The sequence below is a fragment of the Beta vulgaris genome, chromosome 3, assembly GCF_026745355.1.
Source record: "Beta vulgaris subsp. vulgaris cultivar EL10 chromosome 3, EL10.2, whole genome shotgun sequence".
NCBI classification, from domain to species: domain Eukaryota; kingdom Viridiplantae; phylum Streptophyta; class Magnoliopsida; order Caryophyllales; family Amaranthaceae; genus Beta; species Beta vulgaris.
In genome coordinates, this window is record NC_079204.1 from 39,724,857 (window position 1) to 39,740,597 (window position 15,741).

Sequence of the window (15,741 nt, forward strand, 5' to 3'; positions counted from 1 at the left end):
TTTGAACTGGCCATTCCAGTTTCAGTTACCTCCCCGCTTATTCCAACGCTTGCCACCTATAGTGGCATTTGTTTCAACTGCTGCTGCACTGGTACCTGCTGGATTTGGTTGTTCTGTTCTGCAACCAAAAGGATGGCAATTAGGTCGCAGAACTTTTGGCAACGCCTTTCACGATATTGTTCTTGCTGAACAACATTATTGGCATGCATAGTGAATAGGATGGCTCGTTCAGACACAGGTTTCTCCACATAGCTCTAGCTGTGAGGTGATGTGAAGTACTGCAGAATTGTACTCGCATACTGATGCAAAGTCCTGAAACCTGAGTACTAACCATTCATGTTGGTCCCATGGAGCGCTAATTCTTTGCAAATGCTCAAATCTTTCCTTTAGGTTATCCCATAACTCTATGGGATCTTCCACAAGGATGTATTCAGATTTTAGTTCTTCATTTATATGGTGTTTGAGATACACCAATGCTTTCGCTTGCTCCAAAGGGGTAGGGGCACCACCTTCGACAATGGTGTGGTCGAGGCTAAGTGACTTTAGGTAAGCTTTTGCATCCACCCTCCATTCTAGATACCTTTGGTCTGAGGCTTCAAGGATCTCAAAGTCTCGGTTTGCAAGTCTAGCCATTTCCAAGCTCATGTGATGTTTTAAAAGTATCAGTAGAAAACTAATGCATAAATATATAGAGTTCCGAAAGAAAATCACACTAGGATGTAAGCCATAGTGGTCCGAGAATCCTTAACCGTTCAAGAGATTAAAGGTTCGAAACATGATAATAACATGAAAGGTGAACAATAAATATATATAAAAAGGTTGCATTTTTTTTTGTTTAATTAGAATGTGACTATCATGTCCAAAACTAAAACACATGTGTTAATAGCATATTAATAGAAAATTTACATAATTAAGCATTATAATTGCGTTTTACAATATGCAAAAACAGAATTACAATAATTCATACTAAAACTGTGATAAGCATCATTCCCCAGTAAAACATGACCATCAACTGTCTGAAAGATTCTAGAAGATCTGGTGTGTCGTTTTGAGGGCGACGGTTTCCGACATTGTACATGGTGGCCGAAAATAGTGGAGATGAAATTTGTGAAATTTTATGAGAGAGAAAATTTTATGGGGTAGAAGTGAGTGAGGGAGGCGGACGAGAAAAATGAGAAGGGTTAAAATCTCTTTTATAGTAGTGTAAAAACACTATTCACATTTCACATGTAAGATATATATTGATATGTAATAAGTAACGTGCTGACAAAACAAAAAAATAGAGTAGAACTAATAATAATTAGTTCCTCAAAAATAAATTAGTTAATGTATGGTTATGACTTATAACTAATTCATGGTTTGAGATATTAGATACTAGTCATACCATCTATTGTTTAAAGTGGCTTTTATATATGCTTTCAAGTCCAAAACATCAATATGAAAAGTGAGGCAAAAAAAGAGAAAAAAAAAGAAAAAGAAAAGACAAAAGCATTTTAAAACACTTGCAATCATAATGAATTAGCCTGAGTTGTTGTATCATATGACTCATCTCTCTTTAAATTTCTGCTTATGTATGTTTTCTATCGCTCTGTTGTCAGCACTTATTCACCCACTCAAAGAAAAAAAGACAAAAGCACTTTGGATTCCACTTCCCACGTAAACACTTTGAATTCCCCCCCCCCCCTTTTTGTGTGTTTACAAGAAACACAAAGTGTCAGTAGAATGTCTAGGTTTGCTGGGCTACATTACACTACATGACAAACAACTTTTCCATGTGCCAAGGCAAAGATGCAAGTTGATGGTTAGCAGTAGCTTTGGAACTAGTAGTATTTAACATTGGAATTTGCTGCCATAATTTAAAACAAATTAAAAAGTGGTACTTATAAGCTAGCTTCATTTCGGTGCAAAGAAATCTAGCTACTTCTTTCATCATTTTCTTTCAAAGCTTTCTCCCCCTTTTTTTTCACAGTTAAAAAAAATACAAGACATAAATTCCATGAAAAATAACAAACAAGAAAAAGGTAGCAGGTAGCTCCACCATTATAGCTATTTTCCGGCCAAAAATTCTTCCTCTTTGTAGTGTAAGCCGTCCATCCAGGCGGCGGAGTCCGTCCATTTAGGCGGCAAGTTCAACATAATAGCCCGTCCATATAGGCGGCTTTAAATGCAAGGCCTCTGCCCTCCATGAAGGTGGCACGACTTGCTTGGCGGCGGCCGAGCCGATACCGCCAGTTAATTACTTTGCCGTCGCATGTTGCTGACGAAAGGACCCTCATCGTCCCTACTCCTTTTTATTATTATTATTAGGAGTTTGCCAGATTTCAGTTAGTGGTTTCGGAGGAGGGTTATCATTGAGGTTAGGGACGGTGGTTTGTCGGCGTTCACCGACATGGCTATTAACGTGAGTATTATGGCGTTGGGGTGTACTATCAACTCCTCGTGCCGGATTTGTAGTACAAGGTACACTATTACGTTCTATGATAAAATATATACTACAAAGAGATACATTGTTTAGAATAATATTGATCCCATTACACTGGTGATCCAAATTTTTTTTTGAAAAAAAAATTAGTAGCAATTGAGAAGAACTACCTTTTGATAGTAGTGCGAATTCGTGCTGATAACATGTTGTATTATAGAGAGGTTTTAAGCAAGATTGGAGAGTATGCTCTTGTTGTTGTGTTATATCTTTTCTCCCGTGAAGTGCGGTATATATATAGTGCCGGGTGAATAATTAACCCGGTGATACATCATATCACTGCATCACTGTAGTAAAGTGTCTAATCATAAACGGCAAAATACGGCGCCGTTTTATCCGTTCACCGTTTACATGGAATATTACAACAAAAAGAACATAAACGGATGGATTAGGAATTTTCGAATTGACTATCGGCCGGGATCTCTTGGATCTTCAAAACGCACATAGAGTAGGCGATCATTTTCCAGTTTCGACCAAAAAGTCTCAAAAGACAGCAGAAAAAACCAGAACTAAAAATGTCGAAACTAATAACGGAAATCGGAACGAAGATCATCTGTGTTGGTCGTAACTACGCCAACCACGCTAAAGAGCTAGGCAACCCAATTCCCAAGGTTCCTCATTTTCTCTCTCCTTCCTTTCAATCTTTATTTTATTCTCTCAATAATCATATTTTATATTTGCCGCGTCAATGAAATAGGAGCCCGTACTTTTCTTGAAACCAACATCATCTTACTTAGCAAATGGAGGAACTATTGAGATCCCAGCTTCAATGGATCACCTTCATTATGAAACTGAACTTGGTGTAGTTATTGGAAAGAAAGCTCGCGATGTTCCACAATCATCTGCCATGGATTACATTGCAGGTCTCCTACTCTCCTTTATTTATTATATTTTATGCTGATTTTATTGCGTTTAAGTGTGTGATTGTTGCTGTTTTTACTGATTTTGGGTGCATGTTGATTAGTTGGTATGTTTTTTTAGTGGGTTATGAATTTCAGTTAGCTTTGTGACATGATTTGGGATTGATGTAATTTTTTTGCTGACAGTTTCCAGTATTATAAGATTAGATTAGAATTAAACGATACCCCAAGGTAACAAAATATATCTCATATCTCCAACTGTATATTTTGAAACTACAATTGCATATACAGATAGTATTCGCTCTGTCGCATAATACTACTATAATGCTTGTATCTCATATCTTCAACTGTAAGGGGAATATGAAATGATAAACAATTAATGTTGTGGAGAAAAAATAGTTTTAGGAGAAAGAATGGAGAATGGAAAATAATGGGCGAAAGAACATTCAATGTATAACTAATTCAACCCTTGGGTTGAATAAACAAAGAAAAAATATTAATTCTATTCAGCAAATAAATGATGGTAACGTGGTTTTATAGGCCAATCAAGAAAAAATGTGGAATTAAAAACAAGAACAACTTTTTGGGACGCCTGGAAAGGAATACGAGCATTATAATACGGGGTGGAGGAACTATTATTGTTATATTAGTGTCATTTTAATTATGAAAATGCCATTTGACTTTGTTGTTTTTCTCTCGGAGATGAACCACCAACTCGAGTTAAACCAAAAGTAAATCCCACTTTCTTATATTATAAGCATGAGAATGGTTGACTTGGGATTTTTATAGTTTTTACATCATTAGAGCCTTAGAGCTTAGCTCTTTGCTTCTTAAGTATTTCCTTAGATGTCCATGAATTTTAGTGCTTGTAGAAGTAGGATTCTGTGTAGTATTGATGAGATATGCACAATCTGATTAACTTACAACGTTGTTGATTCCTTTCTTATTGCTCACTTTGTCCCTTGAAGGCGAGCAGCAACCTTGGCTTAGTGAGACTGAGTTAGTTAATTATATTGGGAGCTTGTGATGAAGTGCGATTGAAAGATCCAGCATTGAGAGTGATGTTCACTTTGCAATTTGTGGCTTATGTTACTGTTTTCTGCAATAGTACTTTGTATTCTTAGGTTCAGATAGCTATTAGAATGGGTTTGCAGAAAATGGTTATTAGAATTCCGACAATTTTCATACTCCAAACTGTGAAACAGGCATCGAAATGGTGATTTCTTGAGATGAGTTTTTTATTTTAGAATAGCAATATTAAGCAAATTTGGGTGAGAGCAGATACACATGTTTACACGTCCTTTCTTGAGTGGGGGATGATCCACTTTTCCTGTTTTGTTACTTTGTGAGTCGAGTTGGGTAAATAAGGTGTCATGTCATGGTGCCGTATGCTTCACTGTTTTCATCCTATGGGTAAAGCTTCTGCAGTAGTCATTGGCTATTTTGGGGGTAAGAACGAGTACCACTATGCCACATTTGGACCTACTAAATGGCCCCTTTGGTGAGGCTTCATAACTCGAAAGTGCTGGTTGTTCTTGCTGCATGTGGTGATATGTTCTCAAGTTTCCTTTCCTAGGACAAATATGAAATGGAGAAGCATAATGATAAGTATTTTTCTTAGTATAACTGTTTTGGGGGATGGCTAAAGGCGTTTAAATTCTATACATCTTTTTGTGTTGATGGTTTAATGCTGCTAGGCTTTAAAGTATATACGTGGCAGATTGACCAGCTACTGATCATTGTTTAACCTCAAGAGAATGGTCCAGAGTTCCTGGAGAGTGGAAGTTCCTCATTGGTCATACAAGAACAGATGATTCAGCAAAACATTAAAGAGAAAATGAAACAAAAAAGATGTGCCGGAGTTACATTACTATAATAGTATAATGTGAAGACTGAGGTTGCAGAGGTTGTTCCTGTAAAACAATTTCCTAAAGCTAAATAAGCACAAGGAAAGAGCAATAAGCCACACTAGAAATTAAGCAACCTTCGACAATGAGAATATCATTTATTTATGGATATCTAAAATAATCATATAGAAATACACTGCATCCATTATGTTTTAGTAGTATAATGTGAAGAAGCAATCTGGAGGTTGAAGACTGAGGTTACAGAGATTGTTCCTGTAAAACAATTTCCTAAAGCTATATAAGCACAAGGAAAGAGCAATAAGCCACACTAGAAATTAAGCGATCTTCAAAACTTTTTAACACAATGAGAATATCATTTATTCATGGATATCTGAAAAATAATCATATAGAAATACACTGCATCCATTATGTTTTATGAGGGTACATCTTGATCAAGTCATACCCATAAGTGAGGAGTATGCTATGTTTATCTTTGGCATTATGCCAAGTGTTTGAGATCCTATCTATTTTATATGATATTTGGAATAAGGTTAGATTTGGCCTTGTGTGGGCTGCCTCTTATGGGTCCAATCTATAGGATTAGAAGTTAGAACCCTTCTCCCCCTCCCACCTCCCCAGCCCCTGACCCCGCCCCATTTCCATATATCCTTGTGAGGACTCAAACAAGCGATCAATGTTTTCAAAGGTGGGAGAATTAGTAAAAGGCCTGACCTTCACTTAAATGGAGATTCTAATTATGTACACTAAAGTATGAATATTTATAAGTTTCTTGAATGGCATATTCTGCCAGCAGGAGATTTCTCTCCTGTCTAATGTGATTTTTCTCAAAACCACATTCCTTAGAAGTGTTGCCATGAATATCTTGAACTCAGATTGTTGATTAGCAGCATGTTTCTTTTAGTTCCCAAAAAATAAACGGAAATGGACCAGTCGACCAGATAAGGGAGCGGGAAGGACTGACGACCCGTTTGGTTAGCATTACTAAATGGTGGTAATGGTGATTGTTTCTAGTTCAAATTTGTGAAGGCATTCCCTTGTCAACATCCATGGCAATGTTACTTTTCTCCCAAAACACCTATTTTCTTCCTAAAATTACATTACCATCCATTACCACCGGTATTAGGTGGGAATGGAAATTTAAGAAGGAAAACACATGTTTGGACATCAAGTTTCATTACTATAGATGTTAACATTTAAATGTCTTCACAAACTTACACTAAAAAGCATTACTATTACCACAGTTTAGTTCCACTAAGCAAACATGTTGTGAATGTCATCTAAAACCTTTCCTCCAAAAAAATGTTCTTGGTTCAACCAAAAAATCCAACCTTCATCCCAGTTCTTCGCACCCTGTTTTTTTTCATACAAGTTCTTAACACCCTCTTATTGCTCTTGCTCTGGCTCCAAATATTTTCTCTTTCCTCATCCTTAATCCTTCCGTTCTAGTGTTTTCCATAGTTTCTTGTTTCTTGCTTTGGAGTTGGCTGTTCCTTCTCTCTTGTGCAGAGTGTTGCTGATTTGGGTTATGCAAAATGAAAACAAATTGTGCATAGTAATGTTATGATTCATCAAGTACGTTGGAAAATTTCACGCTGATGTGGATCTAGGTAGAAAAGAACGCTATTTTTGGTGTTTTTGACTTTTGGAATGAAAAACAACAAAAAAGATAGATTAATTCCATGAAGTCACGGTTCAAGGTTGGATTTTGTGGTCCCGGCACAATCCCCCACAAAAGTCTCGGTTGTGTGTTTGGTTTAACTCTCTAAACCTCGAATTGACCAACTAGTTAGCTAGAGGACGAAAATCAACTCTATTGCCAATCGTTGACTTATTGCTTGCTTCAACCTTCATGCTTCATCGCAAACGGAGGATAAAACTTTGCTGCAATTCAATTTACGTAACACTAAATGACAAAAAACAACTTTCACTCATCATTGTCCATAATTGACAAAAAGACAAAAATTAACTTTCAATTAATGTCACTTAGAATAAGTAGCAGCAACTTCACGCAAGACCTGTTATATATCTATCGAACTGTACTAAAATACCATTTTTTATTCTAATCTCTATAATATTCAGATCCCAGAAAACTAATTAACTAAAGGACTAATAGAATAATTAATCTTTATTGGACGTTTCGCTTTCGCATCATTCTCCCCTTCTTTGAAATAAATTCATCCACAAATTTTCCAGATTTGTAGTAAAATTTCATCCATGTAAAAGTTAGTGGAAATTCTCGTGACCATTATATGCAAATTGAACCCATGATACGAGCACTATGCTACTTTTCCTTGTCAATAAGGATGGGTAAAAAAATATTTTTGGGAAAAAAAAAACAAAATCAAGTATCAAATTTAGGAATAACTGGGTAGGAAACAACGATATTTTTGGTGTTTCTAATTTATGGAACGAAAAACAATTAAAAAGGTTAGATTAATATCTTAAAGTCACGGTTCAAGGTTGAATTTTGTGGTTGTGGCACAATCTCCCACACAAATCTCGGTTGTGTGTTTGGTTTAACTCTCTAAACCTTTGATAGCTAAAGCTCATCAAAATGTCTAAAAGTCTATACTGAATCTCAAATCTTCATTTATTCAATAATAATTGTAGCCTATAATAGGCTTACATTCCTAAAGAAACTAGGAATCAAAAACATTAAAAGATAAAGATAAAGCTTAAACTAACTATGTGAAAAGATAAGATAAATACAATTTATAAAAAAACTTAAATGGACCCATAATCTAACTAACTTAGGAAAAACCAATTCTTATCTATTATACTCCTAATTAAATAAGACTCCCTAAGAACCTTAGAGTTCTAACACCATTAGACTTCTAATATGGTTAGACATCTATTATGATTAGACTTCCGTCATGATTAGACTTCTAATCCTACAAGAATTCTACTTCTAAAAGACTTATATGACTCTAAGAGTTCCATTATAACTTGAACTCTTTACAAAAGACCTAGTAACAATTTAATTCTAGGATATGTGGAGTTCTAACAAGCCTATAACTCTATTATGAGTCCTAACAGAACTACAACTCTTCCAAAAATCTTCAACAACTTCCAAAAAAGACCTCCCTGAACAGTAATCCATGCTTGCTTACACATCACACTCCCATGGGCTTAATCCGTGAAATTTGGTCTAAATTGGCTTAATGTCTCCTGTGAATTTGGTTCATTAATTGCAGTATGTGATGGATTGTAATTTTACATGGCATGAAGGAGGTCCTAAATTTGGTTAAACTCTCTCTTAATATATTACTTCATGGATACCGTGTAAATTGTGATGGATCCTGCTCAAGGTGGTAGTGGTGTTGGAGGGGGTTGCAGAACACAATTGTTGAGTAACAGTAGAGGATTTTATAGGTAGGGGGTCTTCTCTTGTTTCCCCATGTAACAAATTTTGATACCTCCGAGTGGATGAGGGAACAGATAAGGAGATCCAGATATCTTCAAGAAGCGGATTGATAAAACTGAAAGACAACTATCCATAGAAACGGATAAACTTTCATTTCGTTACCAAGAGCCTGAAATTTCTCTACTAAACATGCTCTAGGATGTGTCCTCCAACCTTGTAACCAATTAAGCGTTCAGGGTCTTGACTAGGTTTGCTGAGGAATTTATTCTGGTGTTGCTAAATATGGCATCTGATATGTTTAGCTCTGTTTCTGCTTCCCCTGAATTCTTTCGTCTTTTAGCATAATGACCTTGCACAATGTTGTTGATTTAGAAAGAGAAATTATTGCTATAATCTTGGCTTTCAGGTTATGCTTTGGGACTCGATATGACAGCAAGGGAACTCCAAGCATCAATTAAGGTGAATTGCTTACTTGACTCCTATTGCCTCTCATAACCCATTCAGCTTCTAGCTAAGGGTCTTATAATTTTTTTTGGTTGGGGGAGAAGGTGTTTTGAGTCTTTGAACATTCTTCATTTATTTGGTTGCAGAGTGGGGAATGGTAGTAATATCTTGGTGTTCAACCTTTGTATGTTCACGTGTTGCAACCAAAAAAAAACAAAATAAGTAAGCTGATTCATTCAAGTTGCAACCTGGTAGGACAATATGGAAAAGCTCTCTTCTTAACACATATACATGTCACTTTTGCAAATGCCAGTTCACTTCCTATCTTGGAAACATACTAATCTTTGTTCACTTACTAATATAGAGACATTCTTATCTTGGCTTCACTTTTTCAAATTAAACGGTTCAAGTTGTGAAGATATTTACGATATGCCAGTATTGGTGTGTGACTTTGTATCATTTTCTGTTTTTGCTCTTTATTCCATTATGAGGAGGAACAGGATTTGGATTGAGGAAGTGAACCTCTAGTCGTTTATGTACACTATTTCAAAAGAGCGGCTAACTTCCTTCCGCATTTATTCGTGGAAAATGCTTCTTATTTCACATTTATGAGGAAGTATAGTAATTATTCAATTTTGTTGATGTCAAAGTTTTTCCTAGCTTGATTTCCTGTGTTTGTCTTTTTATATGATTAAGTTTGCTGTACAACCAACAATTTTAATTCGAAGTAGTCTAAAAGTGGCAATCTATGACATCCATAAATGAACCATAGGATATGGGAGAAACTCATACTAGCTCCATTTTGATGATTTTGTCCATATTGATGTTAATGACTTGATGTTAAAGATAAAAGTTTACGCAGCTGGTAAATCCCTGTAAATGAACCACAGGGTATTGAAATGCTTATGCTCCATTTTGAGTATCTTGTCAGTGTTGATGTTAATGACAATAGATTACAGGGCTGGGCCACCTCAAATAGTAAGAACTTGTACAATGAGTTGTTAGACTCAGTCTAGTTGAACGTTGCTACATTATCCTTGGAGACAATGTTGTGAGCAGATAGCACCATTTTTACCAGCTTTCTTTCCTTTGAAAGCAATTTTTGTTTACGTCCTACTGGCCTCAGCTTGTCTAGAACTACTACATCACTGGTTGATAAATTTAGCCTAATACTACATTTTGATCGGAGACAACAAACTATACTTAAAAGGATAACTGAATCCTACTCCAAAAAGAATAAAAAAGTGATGTGTTTTCGATTCCGAAGATAAGATTTGGATTTGCTGACCACCCTCTTTCAGAATAAAAAATGTATGTGATTAGTATTCTAGTGACTTGTGCACTGAATTAAGCAATTTCCAACTTCCCTTGCATAATTCTTATAGTCTATGTCAATGGCAATTATATCAACTAGCATATCCTCCAAAGCAGCTGTTAAAATGTTAGCCTTGTATGAATATTGGTCGCGTGAAGTTTCCTCTTCTTGCTATCTTATTGTTTAAAGTCTCAGTTTGAGTGATGCACATCAACTAAGTAGATACCCTCTTATGAAGAGGATCTATATATTTTTTATTAAGATTAGAGTGCAGATGAGATACATATCATTTTGTCAACTGTAGATGCTGTGCAGAATATAGATCCCCTCTAATGAAGAGGATCTATTCATCATCCAAATGCCTAATTCCTTACTGTGGCAGATAATGAGTGGAATTAACATTTGAATTTTGGTATACCACAGAGTCTTCCAAGATGAATGTGTCATTTGTTTTTTTTTTTTTTTTGTGTGAGTTGAATACAAATATCTCTTAGTGGTATGTTCTGACAGATCACAGATGTTTAGTACAAAAATTCATAATGTTGGAAACAAGGGTTGTTTAATGAATGTAGATGCTCTCAGACAATTCATATTCATGTTTATTTGCGTTTATCTATTAAGACTGCAGGCCTTCCGTGGCTATTGGCTAAAGGACAGGATACCTTTACACCCATCAGTGACATGGTAAGATGTGATGTTTACTATATCTTTTGTTCTAGTCCTATCAAATTTCATAACTAATCAAGACAGTATATGGCTGGAATTGTCTTCGTTTGTCAATATCTGCAGATTCCAAAATCTGCAGTGCCTGATCCTCACAACTTGGAGCTGTGGCTAAAGGTTGGTTCACCAAATCAACTTTCTTGTATATTTTCTTTTAGTGAACTTTAATTCTATGCAAGCCTTCTTTGTGATTATTCAATATATATCTAAGCCACTTTATGGATAAAAGGTTGATGGAGAAATAAAGCAGAAGGGATCAACAAAAGATATGATATTCACAATTCCATTCCTAATCAGCCATATAAGTTCTTTCATCACGCTTCTAGAAGGAGACGTGATACTTACAGGTATTGCATGTACTATAAGCTTATTTTCTACATTGTTGTTTCCCTTGAAGATCCAAACTGCAGACTTTTTTGCATTGCACATCTCTGTCGTGAATTAGTTGTTAACAGCATTTTTCTTGTCCTATTGACTGGGAGCTGTTGCTTTGGCCCTATCCTTGCTAATCTCGGACCCGTAAAACAGGGATGGTAAGTGTCTAAAGAAAGAGAGAGATGATAATATATTCGATGTAGAATCCTGTACTCGTAGAGGGCATCATTTTTTGATTCATCTTTCATCATGTTGCAATTTTCACTATCTATGAAATACTTATTTTTTGTTATAATCTACTACACTTCTAAGAACTCCCAAGTCCCAACTACAAAAATTCTCCAGTAAAATAAACCTGATGCTATATTGTAGGGTAAAAGAATAGTGAACCTACAAACACATAGAACTCATAGAAGCATCTCTTGTATCCTCCCCACCCCCTTACTTTGGCTTGAAAATTCATGAACTAGTACACATGTGAAACATCATCTGAAATTGCTCTGTGCAGGCACCCCAGAAGGTGTTGGCCCTGTAAAACCAGGTGAAAAAATAACTGCTGGTATAACAGATCTCATAGACGTTAGTTTTAATGTTGAAAAACGAAGCGCAGCAGTTAGGAAATGATTGCAATGATTTAGGAAGCCAATTCCTGTTGAAGCATTCTCTGATTAATACTGCATTCTCTGTTGTACATGGTGTTGGCTCATGTATCTTTACTTAAGCTGGATCACGATTCACAGCTCGTATGTGTCAGTTATGTACCAAAATCTGTCGTGTTTCAAGCTAACATACTTTCTGTCGTTGCAGTAGAGACAGTAAGAAATCAAGGATAAAAAATTGTTTGCTAAGAAAGATTATCATGTTAAAGTTGTAGCTGAGTACGTTGCAGAGAGCATTTACTAGCCGCATATCAATGAAAAAGAGCAAGAATACCTTTTTATATCTTACTTTTTACACAGAAATTAATCATTGCCCTTTTTGGCTGTTTATGGTCATTCATGGTTCGAGATGTCAATTAAGGTGTGCGAGTTGGAGTCTGGTTGGGTCATGTTTAAATCGGGCCATGTGGTCAACGTGGTTGTTTTGTCATTTTCGATTTGGGCTAATATATCCTTTCTGGCTCGAGTTGGGTTCAGATCAGTCAAGTAGTCTGCCACTTTAGGTTCGGGTTTGGATAGAATATCTGATCCGTGTTAACTCCTACAAATTTGTAATGATGGGCAAAAGCTAGAAGCTTCTTAAAGAATATGCAGGAGTCTTCCGAAAAGCATTGTCACTACTCCTGTGCAAGATCTTGTACTTTTGGACTTCATCTGAGAAAACCGTCTCGACCATTATCTTTGTTGGCCTGAAATATGGCGGATCCCAAAGTTTTATCGCAATTGAAGCTCGTTCAATCCTCAGCATGACCCATTATTTTGTTACTACAAAGTGAGTATTCACTGGTTTTTCAATGTTTACGAAAATAATCTTCTTTATAGGGGAGTGTTGGCCTAGCATCACATGGCACCCCTATAGTAGCAATGATGCCTTAGTGCCCAGCGACACCCGTGGTGGCTTAATGATGAGTCGTGACGACTTGCAGGCTTCTATTAGTTGAAAATCATGCACTAAATATATGAGATGCAATATCTTTATCTACACCCAATTTCTAAGAGAGTAGATTTGAAAACTAAAATTCATTACACCAAGTTAGTTGTGTTACGTGTCATACACATGATCAAATATATATTAAGGGGTTAATGGCACGTGTTCATCTCAGCAATTGATATGATCGATGCAAGATTGGGAGATGCCTCAGCTAAGCTCTCTTACATTAGAATAAAGAAAGGGTGATTCCATTTATCTTAGTATTTGCTAAACACCTCTTGCATTTTTATAAATATTATGTATTTGTTTTTCCTTGAAAGTGTAAAACTTTAAGAATTTTTTTAGCATAAATCTAACCAAAATTCAGTTCCACTAGGGTGGAGCTTTTAGGGGATGATTTCTCATCCTAGTGGCAGCAAATAAATGGCAGAGGAAGTGTTAGTTTGCGTGTATCCACATAGCAACAGGTAATTGGTGCCAAGAAGGATTATCCTGGGCTACATGATAAGTCATATGGTGCTTGGATGCTCGTCCAACGTCAGACTAGGAAATACACTCCCAAGGTAGTAGAGACGACGGATGTGAACCATACTGGCCATATGAAGAAAGGAGATGGTGCTACTAGTAACTCCAGGTCTCATGGAAAGGAAAAATCCAGGCAACTGATTTCCGGCAATAACTCTGGATCCCGGTTTGAGTCTCTAAACCAAGTTGATGCGAAAGTAAGGGATGATGGGGTCAATTTACCTGGACCAGCCATGCACATGGAAACGGAGCGCCCCAGGGTGCTGAGTCGGGAACCTCGAATGGAGACTCAGGGTGGGGTAGGTACCCAGGGTCTAAACAAGGAAAGCGATTCCATTGCGGAGGCAGTTGAATTTGCGAATAAACCGGAAGAGGTTAGGAGCGTTCCTCAATTGGAAGGTGAATCAAGGATGGATTGTGTCAAAGTGGCGGGGGAATCAAATTTGTTATGTCCTATGATGGAGGGAGAAAATTTGAAATTTTCGAATCCTGTGATCCCGGTGAAAAAAGGAAATCCTATTGATTTAGGAAAATCTATCCCGAAGTTAGCTCCTAAAATCTCGGGCAGTGGAGATAGAATCCCTTTGTCCTCTAATAGCAAAGTGTCAGCTATTCGTAACCCTAAATTCAAGAAAGGGTACGTGAAAAAAGCCTCGAGACTAGGTGTTAGTGGAAAAGAAAATATCGCTTCCAAATCATCAGCCCCAAGTGGCTCTCGAGTAGTGTCGAGTGCAGTGACACGAAGAGATCATGAACCCATCTCAGATTCCCATCTCCCTGGAGTTTCGAATTCCTCCGGCCATCGAGATATTTGTGGAAGAACCATCGGAGGGACCCAATTTGATAGTAGTCCACCCGCTAGCAAACCGGGCGAACATCGAAGTGAATTCTTATTTGCCGCCGGAGAATCCGAGTCCATTAATGTTGATGAAGATGGGGATTCCGTATGTGACGGACGGCCCAATGAGGGCCTTGAGGGAATTGTACCTATCGGTACTTCCCCAGATTCCTCTTAATGAGTTTGATCAATACCCTTCTTTTACAATGTTTAATATGTCAATAAAACTATTAATTTGGAACGCTCAGGGTGCTGGTAATAAGATGTTTGTGATTAGAGAGTTGATTCGCATTAATAGACCTTCAGTGTTGGTCCTTGTTGAGACTCATTTGAGTGGAGATCAGGCCCAAAAAGTGTGTGAGAAAATTGGGTTTGGTGGTCAATTGCGAGTGGAGGCCCAAGGCTTTTCTGGAGGCATTTGGATGTTTTGGGACCCTGCTATGGTGGGAGTCACATCGTATGGATTTCATTCTCAGCATTTATCAGTGGAAATACGGAAGAATGGGGATGATCCGTGGCTGTTCTCGGCAGTCTATGCCAGCCCGGATAGTATTTTGCGGAAGGATCTTTGGCGTGAACTGGAAAATATCAAAGCTCAGTATAACGGACCTTGGTTAATTGCGGGAGATTTTAATGAAACGATGTGTATGAATGAACGTAATGGAACTGGGAGCTCGGAAATAGTGAAACGATGTGTGGATTTTTCGAACTGGGTTAACAATAATAATCTCATTGACCTTGGATGTTCGGGACCGACACATACTTGGTTTAAAGGTAAATCGGCAGAGACTTTCAAGTCTGCTAGATTAGATCGTGGGCTAGTAAATGATGACTGGAGACTTCGGTTCTCGGAAGGAGCCGTTCGTAATCTGCCCAAAGTTAGTTCAGACCACTGCCCTATTCTGGTTAGTACAACTGGATTTGCTCCCCTTCCTTCTGTTGTTAAACCATTTCGTTTCCAAGCAGCATGGCTGAATCATGAGAAGTTCTATGCGTACGTATATGAACAATGGAAGCACTCTGCTCCGCTGGTTCCCTTTTTGAAAGATTTCGCTTCGAAGCTCCAACAGTGGAATAAAAATGAGTTCTACAATATATTTATAAAAAAGTCGAAATTTTGGGCTCGACTGGAAGGTATCCAAAAGATACTCGCACAAGGTAGACAAAAGCTGTTATTTCCCTAGGAACACTACAAGAGGGGGGGGGTGAATTGTAGGTGTAGAAATAAACGTAACTTTTTGCGGAAATTAAAACTTAAACGAATAAACAAGCTAAAGGAACACAAGGGATTTTTACGAGGAAAAACTTCTTGGGCCCAACAAGAAGAAACAACCTCGACCACTAGGGATTTTAAACTCAA

At 37.3% G+C, this 15,741-nt stretch overlaps 2 protein-coding genes across 2 annotated transcripts; one reads left to right on the forward strand and one right to left on the reverse strand.

Annotated features, from left to right (window-relative positions):
• Window positions 1–228: 228 nt before the first annotated feature.
• LOC104906559 (uncharacterized) lies at window positions 229–633 on the reverse strand. Its single transcript, XM_010695329.2, has one exon. It carries the CDS (start codon window positions 631–633, stop codon window positions 229–231), a length of 405 nt encoding a protein of 134 aa, XP_010693631.2.
• Window positions 634–2,870: 2,237 nt separating this feature from the next.
• Window positions 2,871–12,370, forward strand: LOC104906528 (probable acylpyruvase FAHD1, mitochondrial). The gene is made up of 7 exons (XM_010695293.4): window positions 2,871–3,090; window positions 3,177–3,342; window positions 8,978–9,030; window positions 10,952–11,014; window positions 11,120–11,170; window positions 11,283–11,400; window positions 11,937–12,370. Exons 1-7 carry the CDS (start codon window positions 2,995–2,997, stop codon window positions 12,050–12,052), a joined length of 663 nt encoding a protein of 220 aa, XP_010693595.1. The 5' UTR covers window positions 2,871–2,994; the 3' UTR covers window positions 12,053–12,370.
• The last annotated feature ends 3,371 nt before the right edge of the window (window positions 12,371–15,741 follow it).